This window comes from Phyllobates terribilis, unplaced genomic scaffold, assembly GCF_046119375.1.
Source record: "Phyllobates terribilis strain yellow unplaced genomic scaffold, ASM4611937v1 Scaffold_2__4_contigs__length_985480577, whole genome shotgun sequence".
NCBI classification, from domain to species: Eukaryota; Metazoa; Chordata; class Amphibia; order Anura; family Dendrobatidae; genus Phyllobates; species Phyllobates terribilis.
Genome location: NW_027362762.1, coordinates 72468580 through 72491535, shown reverse-complemented (window position 1 = coordinate 72491535; position 22956 = coordinate 72468580). Strand labels below are relative to the sequence as shown.

Here is a 22956-nt window from a genome sequence, read left to right as displayed (position 1 = left end):
GTACATGGTACAGGATATTGCCCTACTGCAGCATGATCCTGGGTAGTACAAGTTGCCAGAATAACACCTCTATTCTCTGACATAACTTCTTGCTCAGCAGCTATTGGCTGAAGTTGTACCCCCCTGACTTCCTGCTCTGCAGCTATTGGTTGAAGTTGTACCTCATCTACTTTCTGCTCTGCCCATGCCTCCCTGCGTTCACCTTAAACATTACACTTTTAACCCCTGCCTACAGTCAGGGCCTGTGTTAGGGGGTGAAATGGGCAATTGCCCAGGGTCCCCACCACCTTGTGGGACCCCCAGTGCCCACAGCAGCATCTAAACTGATAATAGCATTTTCAGTAAAGCTTCCGATGTGCTTCATGACCTCTGGTGACATCACAATAATGTGACCGGTCATGTGACAGAAGAACTGAAGAGAGGGACTGGTGGTAAGTCCTCTTGTGTGTGTGTCTCTGTGTTTGTCAATGTGTCTTTTGTCTGAGTGCGTGTGTCTTGTCTGTGTTTCTGTTTTTTCTGGGTTTGTGTCTGTGTATATATGTCTGTGGGTGTCTGTCTGTGTGTCTGTATGTATGTATGTGTGTCCTAGGTGTGTTGTGTGTCTGTCTGTGTGTGTGTATGTGTCCTGGGTGTGTTGTGTCTGTGTGTGTGTGTGTGTATGTCTCTTTGTGCCTTTGTACTGCTATGTTGACACAAAAAAAAAAACCTAAAAAAAAAAAAAGGATTGGGCTCTTAAAAAAAGGGAAGGAAAAAATCAAAAGTGCAAAAATGAAAAATGGGCCCCGTCCTGAAAGGGTTAACATGGTATTCGTACAATCACAGCCAAGTCTCCTAAACAGCAACCTGTGCAGCTGCAGCCAGTACTAGTATTAAGCGCTGAGTACATGCAGGTGGTGGGCAGGGCCGGAAGCCTCAGCCAATAGCTGGAGAACAGGAAGTGATGTCAGAGAAGGGGGCCCTATTTTACCACTGTACGGCCCAGTAAGCGCCTCCTTTTTTTTTTCTGTGCTTCCATTAGGTATTATATCAATTTGTGATGCTCCGTGTTATGATACAGTGCTAAGCCCCCGATTTATCAAGTAACAACATATACCATTTCTGCACATGAGCATAACTGGACCTGTGCAGTTCATAAGACTTGCAGGGGTTGTCCACCTCTGGGAACAGTTTTCTTTTCATAAATTAATGTATTTGGGTCTAAAAATATTTTTTTGCAATTCGATTTCATTAAACATTTGTCACTATTTAGCATTTACAGGCTTTCTTCTCCCTTTACATTCAACTTTGATGTGGTCTGTGGTCTTAAATAAGCTGAAAAGAGCTAAAATGGACAGGTAAAGCGTTAGAAGCTCCCCCAATAGATCATCAGGATGAGCTCACTTATGGAATCTCCGTTAACTCATTCTGCCGCCAGCAATAGAAGCTATATGTTACACGCACACCGCCTAAGTTCAGATAGGGGCGAGACCGGTTACATGAATTCGTTGGAATCCTGGGGGAACCGTTACTCAGGGCGACCATAGGCTGCAGCTTCTCTCAGGCACACGATAGATTCAGTTGTTGACCAGACACATCTGACAAGAGTCTTCATAAACGGTAGAACAGTAACATTTAATGAGGCACGACCAGTGCAATGCAAATGTCTCTTTGAGCATCAGGCTGCAGTAATAACAGTACAGTCTCCTTTGGAGCACAGCAGTACACAGTCTATTATCCGGTAGCACAGTACAGCACAGTTCTAATGAATACACAACCACAGGCTTTTCCTTCACAAGGTCACAATGGTACACCGCATTATTTATCCTGCATGGAGATGGAGGGTGGGGGTGTGATGAGGGAGAAGATCTCTATGACAGGCTTCCTTCCAGTCCTTATCTTCCTGGCCCATAATACTCCACACTGTTAGCTCAGGGAGTCTAACTGACCTAAATTCTGTTCCCTTGACTACTGTGAGATACAGATCATAAGCCACCTTTCTCTTTGGCTCCAGTCAGACAGTAAACAACTTCCCCACAATCCCCCTGGGGCTCTGCTAAAACACTCTCTATTTCCTGTGACTGTGTTAACCCCCCTAGTTGCTGGATGCTTCTGGAGCACAACACTTCCGGTCTCCTGTGCTTGTGTTATTTCTAATAGTTGCTGAATGCTTTTAAAACAACAGCACTACTTCTATATGTCACATATAGAAGGCAAACGGTGCACAATGTTTCATGAAACCCAATTACAAAAATGATTTTTAGCCATAAATATATACTTTTAAGTAAAAACAAAAAAGTCTCCAAAGGTGGACAAGACCCAGCTAAGTGATCATTTCTGTGGAAGCCAAAATGGTCATTTTGATCATCATTTTCAAGGTCTGGACTTCTTAATCCTATACTATAGTCCACAAATATGATCTACTATGTGAATCATCACGTCTTGTTTTGATACAGGTCTTAAGGAGCTGTCTCCTGCACCCCTTAATCTGAAACGTCTCAGTAAGGACACTCTGGCCATTGAACCCATTCTGATAATCATATCTCCTGGAGCTGATCCATCCCAGGAGCTACAGGAGCTCGCCAGTGCTGAGGTTGGCAGAGAATGCTATCGGGAGGTGAGCGTGCTTCACATTAGGTTTCTGACGTGTTTTAAAGCGTTTCAATGCAAATTACACCACGCAGACCACCGCGATCACTACAATGATGGGCTCTTAGGCCACTGTTACTTCTCAATGCATGACCACAATGAGGAGAACTGTGAAGGCAGCCGTGGTCAAACATGCGAGATGCTGCTCCACTCTTAAGATGTGGACAGTCGATAGGACTGATGGGAAAACATGGAGTTCTGCACTGTCAGCCCCATGGACTTTGCGTTGGAGCAGAAGCAAGCATCTGACCACCGCGTCAGTCAAGATCTCCTCAATGTGGTTGAGCAGTGAAGAGCAATAGAAAATTTGGGATCCCTATTTTAGTGTTAGAGACCAATTATTTTACTCTTTTATATAGCACTATTAATTCCTATTGACTTCATTATCACTGTCCCTATTGGGGCTCACAATCTAAATTCCCTATTAGTAAGTCCAGTACATCCGTGTAGATCTTGTCCTTGGTGGGATTTTTACCCAAGACCGCTCCCCACTGCAGGTCACAGGTCCTTAATGGGCAGCTAATGAACGCAGTGACTTATGGACCTACAGTGCATTGTGAAAGTATTTGGCCCCCTTGAACTTTTCTACCTTTTGCCACATTTCTGGCTTCAAACTTAAAGATATAAAAGAGATCCGCACTGAACTTCTGGAGTGAGGTTTCTGCACTGAAAGTAAAGGGGCTGAATAATATTGCACGCCCCACTTTTATTTTTTTTAAACAAGTTTAAAATATCCAATAAATTTTGTTCCACTTCACGATTGTGTCCCACTTGTTGTTGATTCTTCCCAAAAAAATTAGAATTTTATATCTTTATGTTTGAAGCCAGAAATGTGGCAAAAGGTAGAAAAGTTCAAGGGGGCCAAATACTTTCACAATGCACTGTAAGTTCTGCCCAGTAGGAGCTATCCCATCTGTCTGGCAAACTTTGGAAATGATTTTGCTACTTATTGGGCAAAAAATGTTTTGCAGATTATGTGAATTGTCCTTCTGATGTAAAGCTTTTCATTTTCTAGATACCACATCCCTTCATGTCAAAAAGCAAGATATATGTTCATGATTGAACATTAAATGGGGGCTTCTGGGTTTTGGAAAACGACTGACCACAACTGCAGGTTTTTTTTTTTGTTTTTTGTTTTTAAAAAAGCTAACTGTACTTTACTCACCCTCCCTGGGTCCAGCACTGAGTCTCCACCACTGCTCCTGGTGTCTGTTATAGTGGGCAGCACTGATGTGACATCGACATCGCTGCAGCCAATCGATGAACTTAGTACTGCTGAGCTCACTGATTGGCTTCTGCTCTGTCGATGAGATGCCAGCGCTGCAGTCAATAAGACGCCGGGGTGAAGCTCCGGGGACTCTGTGCTGGACCTAGGGAGTGTGAGTAAAGCACCGGTTTGAAAACAAATTGCAGCCAGGGGAAATGTTTTTTTCTGAAACCAGAAAACCCTTTTAAAGGGAATATGTCTGCAAGATTTCACTTCTCCCTAAACTATTTATATGCGCATGTATCTCATTCAAAGACAATACTTTTGCATGACCTGTCCGTTCTGCCGAGATAGATCAGCGTTTGTATTGATATGCAAAGGGCTATGGTAGTTCTGTCACTCCACATCTATTCCCTTCTCCGTCTTGACTGACTACTCCTTTCTCTGAAGTCACACAGCATAGAGGCTGTCAGTCATGCAGGAGGAGGCGGGGAATAGAGCTGGAGTGACAGAGGCTTCAGATCTACCATAGCTCTTCAAGCTAATTTGCATATCAAATCAAACACTGATTTCTCAGTAACGGAGAAACGGACCGACTATGTAAAGGTATTGCTGAACTTGTCTTTTAAAGAGCTACATGCGCATGTAAAAAGTTTGGGTGTGAAATCCTGCTGACAGATTCCCTTTTAAAGTGCTCGTCCCTTAGACTATATACTGTATGTACCTATTCATGGGCAAATGGTAAATCTGCCATGGCTGTGGTGCTCAAGGACCCCAGAAATGAGGGTCCAAAACCCCTGAGTGAATGGAGTGGTAGAGAGCATGTGCGACCAGTCGTTGTGTCTTGGAGTGGTGGTCACACATGTGCAATACTGCACCATTCATACTTGGGATTATTGGGGGCTTCATCAGCTGGACCATAAGTGATCATGCATTTATCAGCTGTGATATGGATAGGTGGAAAATATTGTTTATGGGACAACCCTGCTAAGTAAACTCTATGAAATTACAGATTTATTAACCTTATAAAGTTCTCTAGAATCCCTTATTTTTCATCATAGGTGGCAATGGGTCAAGGCCAAGCTGATCTGGCCGTACAGACGCTGAGGGAGTGCGCCCGGGAAGGAGAGTGGCTTTGCCTAAAGAATCTGCATCTCGTCATCTCTTGGCTGCCGGTTTTGGAAAAGGCGAGTCCAACAAACATAAGTCCCCATGTGATACTTAGTTTTCACTTTCCTGAACTATTCATTCATGAAAGGAAAACATTGTGTAATGCTGTACTGTGTGGTAGACCTTGCTCTGAGAGATGTGTCCCCTCCGGACACCTCAGATAGTGCGGTGACTTCAGCAGGAGGTTGTACATCATCGCTACCTACTAATTGTTTGCAGTTTTCTTTTAACCCCCTGCCATCCTATAATGGATATATATATATATATATATATATATATATATATATATATATATATATATATATATATATATATATATATATATATATATATATATAATATATTGTGAGGCAGTGACCGGGATCGTATACGAGGGACGTTATATATCCCCCAGAATGTGTACTGAGACCTATTAAAATCCATTGGAGTGCATTGCAGTCACACACACAGCTGCAGCTGCAATGCAGGAGTGAAGCTGAGCAATGACCTGGTCAGACTATCTGGCTAAGGCAGATTAAGTAAAACCCGGCAGGGCCTTCATTTCTTGTAGGAGGTCACAGGAGGCAGTGGGGCGGCCTCCTCCCTCCAACCCGGGTTTTCCAGTGGCTCTTGCCACAGGTACTTTAAAATCCCTGCACTAAGGATTAGTGTTGTTCTTTGTTGCAACCTGCTGGGAGCACAGCAGGAAACCTCAGCAGGACTGAGGGAGGCTGAACCACTGCCTGGGAAGCCTCTGCACCTGTCAGGCTCTGAGCGGCCCCGGCGTGGCCGTTGTCCCCGGCAACCATTGTGTATGGACTTTCTGGTAACCCGGCTGCGAACCGGAGGACTTTCTGTTAACCCGTGAGTTGCTGAAATAAAAGCTGTTTATGTTGGACTTGCTTGGGTCACTGCCTCAGTTACTGCATGGTGTGAACAGCGCCGCCTTACAGTTTGGTAGAGAATGCGGGCATAGTGACTGAGGCATACCCCACCGGCCGCTGCATGACCACAATCCGGCCTGCCACCTTTCAGTTCCACCCCATGGACAAAATGGAGGAGCTATTAAAGCAGCTGGTACTTACCCAGCAGCAGTTGCTGCAGTCTCAGCGGCAACAGCAGGAGCGGGAACAGCAGCACAATCAGCAGCAGCAGCTACTGTACCAGCAGCAGCAAAAAAACAATGAACTGATGATGCAACAGATTGCTGCCCTGCGGGAAACGGCCACAGCACCGATTCCGGAACGTCGAGAGGCCCGGGACAAGGTTCGCTCAGCGTTGAGGAAGATGGGTCCGGAGTACGACGTGGAAGCCTTCCTGACCATCTACGAACGCACAGCAGAGCAGGAAAACCTACCAGCCAACCAGTGGGCGGAAGTGGTAGCTCCGTTTTTGGTTGGCGATGCCCAGAAGGCCTGTTTCGACCTCAGTCGGGAGGACGCCCAGGACTACCAGAGGCTCAAAGGTGAGATCCTTGCCCGGCTGGGGGTCAATACATACGTGAGGGCTCAGCGTGTGTTTTCGTGGGCCTATGCGGAGACCCGACCCGCCCGGTCTCAAGCTTATGACCTCCTGCAGCTGGTAAAGAGGTGGCTCAAGCCTGAGACTTTGTCTCCAGCCCAGATGGTGGAGAGGGTGGTGGTTGACCGGCTGGTGAGAACTCTGCCAGCCGCTATCCAACGTTGGGTAGGGCAAGGGGACCCCGGCACACTTGACCAGGTGGTCAGCCTGATCAAGCGCTATTCGGCCACTCAGGACTTTATCCGGGACTCTGGCCCCTCGTGGCTGTCACACCGATCCCTGCCAACCCAGGAGTCGGGAAAGGGGTCGCGTCCCTCTGCTCGGGACAGTCAGCACCGTACCCGTGCTGAAGGGGATCCTCGGAGTGAGAGTGACCGGAGACCGACCCCCTCCCAAACTGTCATAAGACCACATAGTACCTCCACCCTTAGATGTTGGCAGTGTCAGCGGCCGGGACATGTGATTGCAAATTGCCCCCTGACTACGAAACCCATGGACTGTGGATATAGCCGCCGGGTCTCAATGTATGCCCAGACCGTCTGCATGGCGAGCGCCAACTCCCGGGACAGTGAACTCCAATTATGCCAGGTACTGGTTAATGGGTATCCCACGGAGGCCCTCCTGGACTCAGGGAGCCTTGTGACTTTGGTACATGGGTTGTTGGTGGCAGGAGACAACCCCGGTGAACGGCATGTTGGGGTTGTGTGTATCCATGGGGACCTCCGAGAGTACCCAACTGAGGAGGTAGTCCTGTCCACGCCGTGTGGAGAAATAAAACATGTGGTAGGGGTGGTAAAAACTCTTCCCTATGGGACTGTGTTGGGAAGAGACTTGCCCCTGTTCTGGACTCTGTGGAAAAACGAAATCCACTCTCCCCCGGTAAAATGTGTTACAGGCATTGTACCCGACGAACCGGAGTCAGGGGAACCTGCCGTAGGGGTGTCCAACCTAGGGACAGAGTGTGACCCCGATAGGTTTCCCTTAGAGGTGCTGGCAGGAGAGGTCGAGGAGATCCCATCGATCCCCGAGCTGGAAGTGTCCCGGGCCACGTTTGGGACGGCTCAGCTACAGGATCCCACCCTGGCTCAGGCGCGGGAAAGGGTGTTAGAGGTAAATGGCGTAGCTCAACAGCCCGGTGCAGATACTGTATTTCCACGCATGGTAATCAACAGTGAGTTGCTCTATAGGATAGATAAGATCAGGGACGAGGTTGTGGATCAGTTAGTGGCACCTCAGTCGTACCGTCGGGCGATTCTCGAGATGGCACACTCACACCTGCTGGGTGGACACTTAGGGGTAAAAAAGACGCTAGAACGTATCCTGCAGCGGTTCTTTTGGCCTGGGGTTTACGCGGAGGTCAAAAGGTACTGCGAATCCTGCCCCGAATGTCATTTGACCACACCCACTGCAAGTTTCCGTAGCCCATTGGTACCCCTGCCGGTGATAGAGGTACCTTTTGAACGGATTGCAATGGACTTGGTTGGACCCATTGTAAAATCCGCCCGTGGACACCAACATATACTGGTAGTCGTCGACTATGCCACTCGGTACCCGGAAGCTATACCACTACGCCACACCTCGGCAAAACTGATTGCACGGGAGCTGTTTGCCATGTTCTGTCGCCTTGGACTACCCAAGGAGATCCTGACGGATCAGGGGACCCCCTTTATGTCCAAAGTGACAAAGGAACTATGCAAATTGCTAAAAATTAAACAATTGCGCACCTCAGCGTACCACCCTCAAACCGACGGGCTAGTAGAACGGTTCAATAAAACCCTCAAGTCCATGTTAAAAAAGGTGGTTTCTAAGGATGGAAGGGATTGAGACATGTTGTTACCCTATTTGATGTTCGCCGTCCGTGAGGTACCCCAGGCTTCCACAGGGTTCTCTCCTTTTGAGTTATTGTACGTCAGACACCCTAGGGGTCTGTTGGACGTAGCCAAAGAAACGTGGGAACAAGAGCCGACTCCACATAGGAGTATAATTGAACACGTGGCTAGTATGCAGGACCGGATCGCGGCGGTCATGCCCATCATGAAAGAGCATCTGTTAGATGCCCAGGCAGCTCAGAGGCGCACATATAATAAAAGAGCCAAAGTCAGAACTTTTAACAAGGGCGATCGAGTGTTATTACTGGTACCCACAGCCGAGAGTAAGTTCATGGCCAAGTGGCAAGGGCCATATGAGGTTCGAGAAAAAGTGGGGGAGGTAAATTACCGGGTGTATCAGCCCGGAAGGAGGAAACTTGAGCAGCTTTACCATGTAAACCTGTTAAAACCTTGGAAAGATCGAGAGTGTTTAGTTACAGACGTCACCCCGTGCATATCACCAGAGAGTTCCCTACCTTCAGCCAGGGAAGCATACGAGGGGGAGGTCAGGATAAGTGATGCCCTCACTAAACGGCAACGACGGGAGGCTCGCTTTTTGGTGCAGCACAATACCGACGTGTTCTCAGAGTTACCAGGTAGGACTACGGTTATCCAACATGACATTGTCACCGAACCTGGGGTACGGATACGAATAAGACCGTACCGGGTACCCGAGGCCCGGAGGCAAGCCATCACGGCTGAGATAAAACAAATTCTTCAGTTAGGCGTCATAGAGGAATCACGGAGTGAGTGGGCTAGCCCCATCGTACTGATTCCAAAACCAGACAGATCATTACGCTTCTGTAACGATTTCCGAAAATTGAATGAAGTGTCAAAGTTCGACCTTTATCCAATGCCCAGGGTGGACGAGCTGATTGAGAGACTGGGGCAGGCCTGGTAGTTTACCACGCTCGATCTCACCAGGGGTTACTGGCAGATACCTCTTGCAGATTCGGCGAAGGAAAAGACCGCCTTCGTAACTCCAGAGGGTCTATACCACTATGTGGTCTTACTTTTTGGGTTACATGGGGCCCCGGCTACATTCCAGAGGTTGATGGACAGAGTGCTCAAGCCTCATCGGGAGTACGCGTCCGCGTATCTGGATGATATTATCATCTTTAGCACCGACTGGCATATGCACCTATCACAGGTACAAGCGGTGCTGGATTCTCTCAGAGCCGCAGGGTTAACGGCAAACCCCAAAAAATGTGCGATAGGGCTAGAGGAAGCCCGATATTTGGGGTATGTGATAGGTCGAGGAGCTATCAAGCCCCAAATCAATAAAGGTGAGGCTATAAAAAAACTGGCCTAAACCGTCAAGTACAAAACAGGTGAGGGCGTTCCTTGGCATCCTTGGGTATTACCGCCGGTTTATGCCTAATTTTGCTGGGCGAACGGCGGCCCTGACCGATCTCTTGAAGGGAAAATAATCTGTAATGGTTCGGTGGAACCCTCAGGCAGAAGAAGCTTTTCAGTCCATGAAGTTGGCCCTGTGTGAACAGCCGTTCCTCATCAGCCCCAACTTCAATGAAACCTTCATTGTACAGACAGATGCCTCGGAGGTAGGACTAGGAGCGGTATTGTCACAAAAAGTGAATGGTGAAGAGCACCCTGTCACTTACTTGAGTAGAAAACTTGTCCCGGCAGAGAAAATCTATAGCGTGGTAGAGAAAGAGTGTTTGGCTATTAAGTGGGCCTTGGAATCACTACTTTATTATTTACTCGGGCGTCAGTTCCGCTTGGTGACGGACCACTCACCCTTGGTATGGATGAGGAATGCCAAGGAGAGGAATGCGCGAGTCACCAGGTGGTTCCTGTCACTGCAAAATTTCAGTTTCTCTGTAGAACATCGCCCTGGGAAGTTGCAAGCAAACGCGGATGCCCTGTCCCGGGCACCCTGTATGGTGGCAAATGTTCAACCCCACAAGTTTGAACAGAGGGGGGGGATATGTGAGGCAGTGACCGGGATCATATACGAGGGACGTTATATATCCCCCAGAATGTGTACAGAAACCTATTAAAATCCATTGGAGTGCATTGCAGTCACACACACAGCTGCGGCTACAATGCAGGAATGAAGGTGAGCAATGACCTGGTCAGGCTATCTGGCTAAGGCAGATTAAGTAAAACCCGACAGGGCCTTCATTTCTTGGAGGAGGTCACAGGAGGCAGTGGGGCGGCCTCCTCCCTCCAACCCGGGTTTTCCAGTGGCTCTTGTCACAGGTCCTTTAAAATCCCTGCACTAACTATTAGTGTTGTTCTTTGTTGCAACCTGCTGGGAGCATAGCAGGAAAGCTCAGCAGTATTGAGGGTGACTGAACCACTGCCTGGGAAGGCTCTGCTCCTGTCAGGCTCTGAGCAGCCCGGTGTGGCCGTTGTCCCCGGCAACCATTGTGTATGGACTTTCTGGTAACCCGGCTGCGAACCGGAGGACTTTCTGTTAACCCGTGAGTTGCTGAAATAAAAGCTGTTTATGTTGGACTTGCTTGGGTCACTGCCTCAGTTACTGCACGGTGTGAACACCGCCGCCTTACAATATATATATATATATATATATATATATATATATATATATATATATGTATACAGTTATATGAAAAAGTTTGGGCACCCCTATTAATCTTAAGCTTAATGTTTTGTAAAAATTGTTTTTTTTTGCAACAGCTATTTCAGTTTGATCTATGTAATAACTGTTGGACACAGTAATGTTTCTGCCTTGAAATGAGGTTTATTGTACTAACAGAAAATGTGCAATCTGCATTCAAACAAAATTTGACAGGTGCATAAGTATGGGCACCCTTATCATTTTCTTGTTTTAAATACTCCTACCTACTTTTTACTGACGTACTAAAGCACTTTTTTTGGTTTTGTAACCTCATTGAGCTTTGAACTTCATAGCCAGGTGTATGCAATCATGAGAAAAACTACTTAAAGTGGCCACTTGCAAGTTGTTCTCCTGTTTGAATCTCCTCTGAAGAGTGGCATCATGGGCTCCTCAAAACAACTGTCAAATGATCTGAAAACAAAGATTATTCAACATAGTTGTTCAGGGGAAGGATACAAAAAGCTGTCTCAGAGATTTAACCTGTCAGTTTCTACTGTGAGGAACATAGTAAGGAAATGGAAGAACACAGGGACAGTTCTTGTTAAGGCCAGAAGTGGCAGGCCAAGAAAAACATCAGAAAGGCAGAGAAGAAGAATGGTGAGATCAGTCAAGGACAATCCTCAGACCACCTCCAGAGAGCTGCAGCATCAACTTGCTGCAGATGGTGTCACTGTGCATCGGTCAACTATACAACGCACTGTGCACAAGGAGAAGCTGTATGGGAGAGTGATGCGAAAGAAGCCGTTTCTGCAAGCACACCACAAACAGAGTCGGCTGAGGTATGCAAAAGCACATTTGGAGAAGCCAATTTCTTTTTGGAAGAAGGTCCTGTGGACTGATGAAACCAAGATTGAGTTGTTTGGTCATACAAAAAGGCGTTATGCATGGCGGCAAAAAAACACAGCATTCCAAGAAAAACACTTGCTACCCACAGTAAAATTTGGTGGAGGTTCTATCATGGTTTGGGGCTGTGTGGCCAATGCCGGCAACGGGAATCTTGTTAAAGTTGGGGGACGCATGGATTCCACTCAGTATCAGCAGATTCTTCACAATAATGTTCAAGAATCAGTGATAAAGTTGAAGTTACGCAGGGGATGGATCTTTCAGCAAGACAATGATCCAAAACACCGCTCCAAATCTACTCAGGCATTCATGCAGAGGAGCAATTACAATGTTCTGGAATGGCCATCCCAGTCCCCAGACCTGAATATCATTGAACATCTGTGGGATCATTTGAAGAGGGCTGTCCATGCTCGGCGACCATCAAACTTAACTGAACTGGAATTGTTTTGTAAAGAGGAATGGTCAAAAATACCTTCATCCAGGATCCAGAAACTCATTAAAAGCTACAGGAAGCGACTACAGGCTGTTATTTTTGCAAAAGGAGGATCTACTAAATATTAATGTCACTTTTCTGGTGAGGTGCCCATACTTATGCACCTGTCAAATTTTGTTTGAATGCAGATTGCACATTTTCTGTTAGTACAATAAACCTCATTTCAAGGCAGAAACATTACTGTGTCCAACAGTTATTACATATATGAAACTGAAATAGCTGTTGCAAAAACACCAATTTTTAAAAAACATTAAGCTTAAGATTAATAAGGGTGCCCAAACTTTTTCATATATAGTAGGACTGGAACTGGTATATAAGGTCATACTGCTGGGATCAGAGATGACTCTGAACCCTGAGGTCTGCTCAGCTGCGCCCTGCTTTGAGTTTGACATCCGAAACCCTACTAAAAACCACCAGGTTTGCCATAGGCATCTTCCTATTAAACCCTGCCAGAGGCACAGCCCGGACGTTAGAGAAGTAATAATCGTAGCTGGTAGTTCTCAAGTGGGAAAAAAAAGAAGGAAAATGTTTTAAGTTTAATAAAAATAAAATCTCAAAAGCACTGGCGGAATTGCCCAATTTTAGGGAATTTTATCAACCCTCCACCTAATACAACTCCTTCCAAAAATAAATACAAACACATCCTTATACAGATTCGTAAATGAAAAAATAAAAACGGTTACTGATCTTGGAATCTATGAATGAAAAAAGTATTGCCTTGCCCCTATTGGGGGTTTTCCGTGGAAAAATATGAGTGGGCTAAATCATTAGACAATTGTGCTCTGGTGTCAGCGGTTTGTAATTTTCACATTTTTGAACAGTTCATAGTATCACTATGGAGAGGGGTCTATAAGATGCCCCCATTACTAACCCCATAGTGAAGGTGAAATGTAAAATAAAAACACCCACACCCAGAATAAAATATTTTATTTGAAATAAAAAGACACCCTTTATTGTTCTAAATTAAACCATACTTACCGTCAGGCCCATTCCAGCTGAAGCCAACGTCCCCTGTAATAAAAATAAAATAATAAACCAATCTCATCCTTACCTTTCCGAAGCTACTCATTGCATGCGTGGGAAAATACTCACTGTTCATGCGCAGCCTCATTTGCTGGCAGTGTATTGCCAGCGAATGAACAGAGCGGTCACATACAGTGTGGCCGCTCTGTTCATGGAATCTTCCTGGGATCTTCGTTTGTTGGACTGCGTCGTAAAGGTAAGGATGAGGTTGGTTTATTATTTTACTTTTATTACAGGTGATCATGGGCTTCGGGGATTAGCTGTAAGGTGAGTATATGTTTTTTTGTTTGTTTTTTTGCGGGGGTGGCGAACATCGGGGACAAGGTGTAGGTGAGTATAATGTGGTTTTTTGTTTGTTTTTTTATATTTTTTTATTAATTTTAACATTTCTTTTTTTACACTCAGCAGAGCACAGACGCTGGCAGGAGGGAGACTACTGCTCAATGTCTCTGTCCTTCTCCCTTGCCCCAGAGGAATAGATCCTGGCGGCTTGGAAGAGAGCACAATTTGGGCCCACAAGGCCACCATTCCGCTGTTCAGAATTGTCCATCTTTATGAGCGCCCAGGACCCTGGAAAATTGGGGGGCAGGGGAGTTTCCTTAATGACCAAGAGCAGAGGAGCTGTGTGCTCCTTAATGGCCGAGGGCAGGGGAGCTGTGTGCTCCTTAATGGCCGAGGCCAGGGGAGCTGTGTGCTCCTTAATGACTAAGGGCAGGGGAGTTGTGTGCTCCTTAATGACTAAGGGCAGGGGAGCTGTGTGCTCCTTAATGACTGAGGGCAGGGGAGCTGTGTGCTCCTTAATGACTGAGGGCAGGGGAGCTGTGTGCTCCTTAATGACTGAGGGCAGGGGAGCTGTGTGCTCCTTAATGACTGAGGGCAGGGGAGCTGTGCGCTCCTTAATGACCGAGGGCAGGGGAGTTTTGCGCTCCTTAATGACCGAGGGCAGGGGAGCTGTGTGCTCCTTAATGATCGAGGGCAGGGGAGTTTTGCACTCCTTAATGGCCGAGGCCAGGGGAGCTGTGTGCTCCTTAATGACCGAGGGCAGGGGAGCTGTGTGCTCCTTAATGACCGAGGGCAGGGGAGCTGTGTGCTCCTTAATGACCGAGGGCAGGGGAGTTTTGCGCTCCTTAATGGCCGAGGCCAGGGGAGCTGTGTGCTCCTTAATGACCGAGGGCAGGGGAGCTGTGTGCTCCTTAATGACTGAGGGCAGGGGAGCTGTGGGCTCCTTAATGACTGAGGGCAGGGGAGCTGTGGGCTCCTTAATGACTGAGGGCAGGGGAGCTGTGCGCTCCTTAATGACTGAGGGCAGGGGAGCTGTGCGCTCCTTAATGACCGAGGGCAGGGGAGCTGTGTGCTCCTTAATGACCGAGGGCAGGGGAGTTTTGCGCTCCTTAATGACTGAGGGCAGGGGAGCTGTGCACTCCTTAATGACCGAGGGCAGGGGAGTTTTGCGCTCCTTAATGACCGAGGGCAGGGGAGCAGTGTGCTCCTTAATGACCAAGGGTTGGGGAGCTGTGTGCTCCTTAATGACTGAGGGCAGGGGAGCTGTGCGCTCCTTAATGACCGAGGGCAGGGGAGCTGTGCACTCCTTAATGACCGAGGGCAGGGGAGTTTTGCGCTCCTTAATGACCGAGGGCAGGGGAGCAGTGCGCTCCTTAATGACCAAGGGTTGGGGAGCTGTGCGCTCCTCAATGGCCGAGGGCAGGGGAGCTGTGTGCTCGCTCCTTAATGACCGAGGGCAGGGTAGCTGTGCGCTCCTTAATGACCAAGGTAGTTTTGGCTTGAAGATAATCATATATTTGTAGCAATCATTTTTAATTTTATATGTCATAGGAATTAATTGTATTTTTTTAAGTTGTGACACAATTAATTTAAATTTTTTTTTTTAAATCCAACAAGAACTTTTCATAACAAAATATGCGGTGGGGTAGATTTATTGGCATAGTTGTGAATATACATATATGTGTCCATGGTGCATACACTAACACCTGCTGTCTGTCATTTTGCAGGAGCTAAACACTCTGCAACCAAAATCTACTTTCCGCCTCTGGCTCACTGCAGAAGTTCACCCAAAATTTACACCAATATTGCTGCAATCAAGCCTGAAAATTACCTACGAGGTAAGACTTACATTTTGTTAATCTGACACCAGCGTTCAATACATTGTGGGATATCAAATATTCTGGATGCTCCGAAGTAATAGGAAAGTATAAAACTGCTGCCTGTCATGTTCAGGACAGCTCCAATTAGCCGACCTTGTGGAGTATAACCAGTATGTAGTGGTTACTGCCTGCCCAAAGTGGTTTGAAGAAGGACACAAGGTGAACGGAAGAAGGAGTCAGACGCCTGATATTCTTTAGTGATGACTAGCCCGTCTGGACAATCCCATAGAAGAGATACTGTAGCAATCTTTGTGTCACCAAGTGAACCTATATTAGGCACTAGGTTTAAAGACTGTTGGTGTATACGCTTTGATCAAAAGGTTGAGTTCCCAACTGACCCCATTCCCTGTGCCAGTCATTGCATTGGTTGCCCATTCAAAATAGAGTTCATTTTAAACTTATCACGCTTACCCACAAAGCGCTCCATGCTTCAGTACCCCCCTACATCTCCTCCCTCGTCTCAGTCTACCACCCTACACGTGCCCTCCGTTCTGCAAATGACTTGAAACTAAAATCCTCCATAATCCGAACTTCCCACTCCCGTCTCCAAGATTTCTCGCGTGCTGCGCCAATTCTCTGGAATGCACTACCCAGGACAGTTCGATTAATTCCCAATACCCACAGTTTCAAGCGAACCCTAAAAACACATTTCTTTAGACTGGCGTATCACCTAAACACACTCTGTCCATCCCAGCTTTCCCCCATATTAAAATCTTCTTCAACTTCGGGTTCAAACCAACCATGCACATAAAAGCCTCTGTCAGGACTGCACACATACTGGCTGGCGACCAGTCCATGTATTATTATTTATCCTATTCAGTATATGAAGGCTGCATTATACAATATATGTACTTTTTACCTTTTGTGTCTCCCCCATTTCCTCATAGACTGTAAGCTCGCGAGCAGGGCCCTCACTCCTTTCGATATGAGATATGCTTATTCTGTATTGTCTGTACAAGTCCCCCCTAAAATTTGTAAAGTGCTGCGGAATATGTTGGCGCTATAAAAATAAACTATTATTATTATTATTATTATTATCAATGTCTGCAGCCCATAGGGTTCGTACTTACACGTATACATTCTGGTCACAATCACATTTCTGATGCCATTTTTTTCATAACGAACTGGAAAAACGCAATGCAACTCCTGAATGCATGCTTATTCACTGAACTCCTGTACACGATTAGCTTATTGGCTTTATTAAATGCGTAGTCTTGGTGCAGATGTCCCTATCAAAGTGTCCACTGAGTGTATGAGAGGTTACATATCTCATGGAATAAGATAATGTTCAGATTGGGTGTGTAGGATATTCATGGATCAAAAAGAGAACAAATTTGGCACTACCAGGACACAACCTTGTCAGACATAGGTCACACAGCGACAGTTGTGACGTATGATGCTCAACTTGACTGAGTGGCCAAAACTGGAAAATGTGAGAAAAAACAAGTGGCACTCACCATCCATAAGATAGATGGTGAGTGCCACACGTGTTGGGACCCATAGGAATGTTGTGATATGCGAAACGGCCGTCGTCCATAATGCCCCTCACTTATGTATTAATGTTATGAAAATAAAGTAAACATTTATGGATGGTGAGTGCCACTTGTTTTTTCTCATTTTTTCCAGTTTTGTGTAGGACATTCGTGAACTTTGGTAAAACTCCCCATAAATACTTTACATTGACGCCTAAAAAGTGTGGAGAAAAGTGTGTCCTATCTGGTCCATCTCGCCTTTGTGTGTCTGCATACCTGCATATACAGTGGGGAAAGTAAGGATCTGATCCCTTGCTGTTTTTGTAAGTTTGCTCACTACCAAAGACACGAACAGTCTATAATTTTAAGGGCAGGTTAATTTTAACATTGAGAGATAGAATATGCAAAAAAAATCAAGAAAATCACATTGTATAAATTAAATAAATGTATTTGCATTTTGCAGTGAGAAATAAGTATTTGATCCCCTACAAACCATAGGAGTTTTGGCTCCTTCAGAGCAGTTAGACCAGGGGTCTCAAACTCTGCTGGGTATATGGGCCGCACATGGAAAAAAATTTAATTTGGGGGGCCGCATTCTTTGTTCAATGTGACATTTTTAGTGATACCATTATTTTTTGTATACCCCTTTTGAACACTTTTGTCGTGTTTATTTTTTTTATAGCTTGGGTCTTTACGGATGTGGCGATAATAAACGTGCACCTTTTTTGTGTTTACTTTAGTTTACATATAAAACAGCATTTTTAGTGCCCAATATTTTTTCATGCTTTATTTTTATTTTTTTGATAATAATGGCAAACATCTTGTAGTAATGGTCCCCATCTTGTACTAATGTGCCCCATCCAGGTCCCCATCTTGTGGCTATGTGCCCCATCCAGGTCTCCATCTTGTGGCTATGTGCCCCATCCAGGTCCCCATCTTGTGGCTATGTGCCCCATCCAGGTCCCCATCTTGTGGCTATGTGCCCCATCCAGGTCCCCATCCTGTGGCTATGTGCCCCATCCAGGTCCCCATCCTGTGGCTATGTGCCCCATCCAGGTCCCCATCCTGTGGCTATGTGCCCCATCCAGGTCCCCGTCCTGTGGCTATGTGCCCCATCCAGGTCCCCGTCCTGTGGCTATGTGCCCCATCCAGGTCCCCGTCCTGTGGCTATGTGCCCCATCCAGGTCCCCATCCTGTGGCTATGTGCCCCATCCAGGTCCCCATCCTGTGGCTATGTGCCCCATCCAGGTCCCCTCTTGTGGCTATGTGCCCCATCCAGGTCCCCATCCTGTGGCTATGTGCCCCATCCAGGTCCCCATCTTGTGGCTATGTGCCCCATCCAGGTCCCCATCCTGTGGCTATGTGCCCCATCCAGGTCCCCATCCTGTGGCTATGTTTTCCCTGTGCTGTTCTTCACACACATAAAATAGAAAAAAAAAGATGATTCTCACCTGTCCTCCGTTCCCTCGGCGTCCTTCCTGCAGATGTGGTCCGCAGACACCTCAGAGTCAGACCCCTTGACAATCCCAACTTGGTCCAGGAGGAGCCGCCGACAGCAGCGCTGCATTGCCGCACAAAGACTGTCTCCCAGCACAGCATTTCCAATGCCAGCCGCTGGCCAATCAGAGGCCAGCTGGTGACATCTGCGTATGGCAATGACGTCATACTCGCTGCGCCGACACGCAGATGTCAGCTGCTGGCCTCTGATTGGCCGGCGGCTGGCATTGGAAATGCTGTGCTGGGAGACAGTCTCTGTGTGGCAATTCAGCACTGCTGTCGGCGGCTCCTCCTGGACCTGGTCAGGATCATCAAGGGGTCTGTGCCTGCGGGCCTCATAAAGCAGCCTCAGGGGCCGCATGTGGGCCGCGTGTTTGAGACCCCTGATTTAGATGCTCCTAATCAACTCGTTACCTGCATTAAATACAGCTGTCTTACATAATCACCTATATAAAAGACTCCTGTCCACAGACTCAATTAAACAGTAAGACTAATCTCTACAACATGGGCAAGACCAAAGAGCTTTCTAAGGATGTCAGGGACAAGATCATAGACCTGCACAAAGCTGTAATGGGCTACAAAACCATAAGTAAGATGCTGGGTGAGAAGGAGACAACGGTTGGTACAATAGTAAGAAAATGGAAGAAATACAAAATGACTGTCAATCGACATCGATGTGGGGCAACATGCAAAATCTCACCTCGTGGGGTATCCTTAATCATGAAGAAGGTGAGAGATCAGCCTAAAACTACATGGGGGGAACTTGTTAATGACTTCAAGACAGCTGGGACAACAGTCACCAAAAAAACCATTGGTAACACATACGCCTTAAAGGTTTAAAATCCTGCAGTGCCCGCAAGGTCCCTCTGCTCAAGAAGGCACATGTGCAGACCCATCTGAAGTTTGCCAATGAACACCTGGATGATTCTGTGAGTTATTCGGAGAAGGTGCTGTGGTCAGATGAGGCAAAAATTGAGCTCTTTGGCATTAACTCAACTCGCCGTGTTTGGAGGAAGAAGGATGAGTACAACCCTAAGAACATCGTCCCAACCGTGAAGCATGGTGGGGGAAACATTATACTTTGGAGGTGCTTTTCTGCAAAGGGGACATGACAACTGCACCGTACCGAAGGGAAGATGGATGGGGTCATGTATCACAAGATCTTGGCCAACAACCTCCTTCCCTCAGTAAGAGAATTGAAAATGGGTCGTGGCTGGGTCTTCCAGCAAGACAATGACCCAAAACATACAGCCAAGCCAACAAATGAGTGGCTCAAAAAGAAGCACAGTAAGGTCATGGAGTGGCCTAGCCAGTCTCCAGATCTTAATTCCATAGGAAGCTTATACAGGGAGTTGAAGCTCCGAGTTGCCAAGCGACAGCCCCAAAATCTGAATGATTTAGAGATGATCTGCAAAGAGGAGTGGACCAAAATTCCTCCTGACGTGCACAACCCTCATCATCAACTACAAAAAACGTCTGACTGCTGTGCTTGCCAACAAGGGTTTTGCCACCAAGTATTAAGTGTTGTTTGCCAGAGGGATCAAATACTTATTTCTCACTGCAAAATGCAAATAAATGTATCTAATTTATACAATGTGATTTTCTTGATTTTTTTTGGATATTCTATCTCTCAATGTTAAAATTAACCTGCCCTTAAAATTATAGACTGTTCATGTCTTTGTCAGTGGGCAAACTTACAAAAACAGCAAGAGATCAAATAATTATTTCCCCCACTGTACCAGATCTACCTGTATGGGTAAGAGTAGCCGATTATTGATTCCAGAAACTGTCTGCATTTAGCCTAATTTATATTTTTCTGTAAATTTCCATTTTTCGGCAAATTTCCATTTTTATGCAAATGCATAGCAAATTCCTTATGTCCTGCATCCCACCATCGAAAGTGTTCAGTGTGCCCTTCCATCTGTACTCCTACCCTCCATAGAAGTGATGGCAATACCCTGGTATGACATAGCCCAGTTCTCCATGTCTCGCAGAGGAGGAGGTAGACGTCTGGCCAATCCCTACCGACCTTCCTCCGGCCCTAGTGTTCCCCTTTTCCAGTGTCTCATTGTACATGATTTCGGGTGCACTTATTTTTTTGTTTCCTAGCCATGAAGTAGTAAAGCCACACAGTGTACGAGACATCATGGTGCATGTCATCTAGCCAGACAATACACAGGCCAAATGCAGAATATTGATCGGCCCTTGTGATCAACATATTGTAATAGGTTTCCTTTCTCGCAGTCATAGGATTAATTAATATTCCCTTAGATTTTTTTTTTTTCTACACACAAACCCTGTATTCTCTCTGGAAATGCTGCCGCTCTCTAATCTATCAAGTGGTGCGTCCTCAGTAGAGGTCTGCTCTGGAGCCGTCACGCATCTGAGACCTCCAGAAATAAAGACACAAGCATTAGAAGATCAGGTGTAGAGCGCGGAGCAGACGCTGCCGCTTCTTCCAGCTGAGAAGTGTTTATACCTGTGTTTTTTACATAACCAGCGTCTATTCAGGGCACAAATCACAGCGGCGAGAATTTCTGGGAAATCAAGAGCTTTGCATATTGTTTCTCTTCTTAAGTATTGTACTGAATTTCTGGCAAATTGCAGCTTTTTATTTCAGATACTTACTATAGTTTTAGTAAAAGCTGATAATTGTGCTCAAGTCAAAGCGGGTTTATAATGCCAGGCAAATAAATATATCATCAATGTATCCTTCTGCATATACTTCTGTTGATTTCCTATACACTTCTGTATACAAACTCCCTATTTACTTCTTTATTACTGTGGAGACATCATACTGTGTGTGGGGGGGGAGGGGGGGTGCGGGTACATCATATTGTATGTGGGGGGCGGTGGTGACCATGATAGAGTTTGGGGAAGCTGTGGGGGGCATCATATTGTCTGGGTGGTTTTGGAGGCATTGTACATTCTGGGCAGCTGTGGGGGCATCATATTGTTTTGGGGTGGGCTGTTGGACCATAATACTCTCTGTGGGGTTTTGGAACGATCATACTGTATGTGAGGGAGTTGTGGGGCCCATTATAATGTGTGGGGCTCTGGGGTCCATAATAATGTGTGGGCAGCTGTCGGGCCATGATACTGTGTCTGGGAGGCTGTGAGTCATCAGTGTGTAGAAAGCTGAAGCTGTGGGGGTCATCATACTGTGTATATGGAGCTGTGAAGCATCATACTGTGTTTAGAGGGCTGTGGGGACATCATACTCTGTGTGGGGGGCTGTGCTGAAATCATCCTGTGGGGTCTTCATACTGTATTATGTGAAGGGCTGTGGGGTCCATAATAATGTGTGGGGGGCTGTGGGAATATCGTACTGTGTCTGGAGGCACTGTGTGGACATCCTACTGTATGGGGGGAGCGCTGTGGGAACCATCATATTGTGTGTATGGAGAAGATGACGGGATCATACTGTTTGAGGGGCTGTGGAGGCATCTTACTATGTAAGGGGAGCTGTAGCATTGCTTATATCCATATATATGTATTGCGGGGTTTCTACTCACTTGGGTGCGTCGGGAGGCAAACAGGAAGCGTGTTCCTTTAAATGTTCATGTTGGTTTATTGGTTCATAAACCAGGCAAAAGCAAAAGGAATACAAACAGCCTTTAGTTCAGCCAAAAACAAAGTAAAGAGTCCTTAAGGTAAAGTCTCTGGTTAGCCAGTCCTGTGAGCACACAGGCTGTGTAGCATCCAGCTCCCTGGCTCAGTTGGGAGACCACAACACACAGGAGGCCTTCTCCCTCCAAACACACAGACTATGTGCCAAGCAACAGCCTTCATTTTATATCTTGACAACATCTGCAAGGAGTTTGTATGTTCTCCCCGTGTTTGAGTGGGTTTCCTCCGGTTTCCTCCCACACTACAAAGGCATACTGAAAGGGGATCTAGATTGTGAGCCCCAATGGGGACAGTGCCAATATTGTCTGAATCAAAAGAATGCCAAGAGTGTGCAAAGCAGTCATCAAAGCAAAAGTTGGCTACTTTGAAGAACCTAGAATATAAGACATATTTTCAGTTGTTTCACACTTTTTTGTTAAGTATATAATTCCACATGTGTTAATTCATAGTTTTGATGCCTTCAGTGTGAATGTACAATTTTCATAGTCCTAAAAATAAAGAAAAATCTTTAAATGAGAAGGTGTGTCCAAACTTTTGGTCTGTACTGTGTGTGCATATATATATATATATATATATATATTTTTTTTTTTTTTTTTTTTTTCGTGTGTGTGTATGTATATATATATATATATATATATATGTGTATATATATATATATATGTGTATATATATATATATATATATATATGTGTGTGTATATATATATATATATATATATATATATATATATATATATATATATATATGTGTATGTATATATATATGTATATATATATATATATATATATATATATAGTGCTCAAAAGTTTCAATACCCCGACAGAATTTTTCTTTTCTTGGCCGTGTTTCAGAGATTATCAA

At 45.8% G+C, this 22956-nt stretch overlaps 1 protein-coding gene across 4 annotated transcripts in view; it reads left to right on the top strand.

Annotated features, from left to right (window-relative positions):
- Positions 1-22956, top strand: part of DYNC2H1 (dynein cytoplasmic 2 heavy chain 1) — a 525522-nt gene that overhangs the window by 273980 nt on the left and 228586 nt on the right. For all 4 annotated transcript variants that reach the window (XM_073662117.1, XM_073662115.1, XM_073662114.1 and 1 more), the window contains exons 76-78: positions 2433-2593; positions 4894-5019; positions 15344-15454. In XM_073662117.1, coding sequence (XP_073518218.1) covers positions 2433-2593; positions 4894-5019; positions 15344-15454 — 398 coding nt within the window. The remainder of the gene's footprint in view (positions 1-2432; positions 2594-4893; positions 5020-15343; positions 15455-22956) is intronic.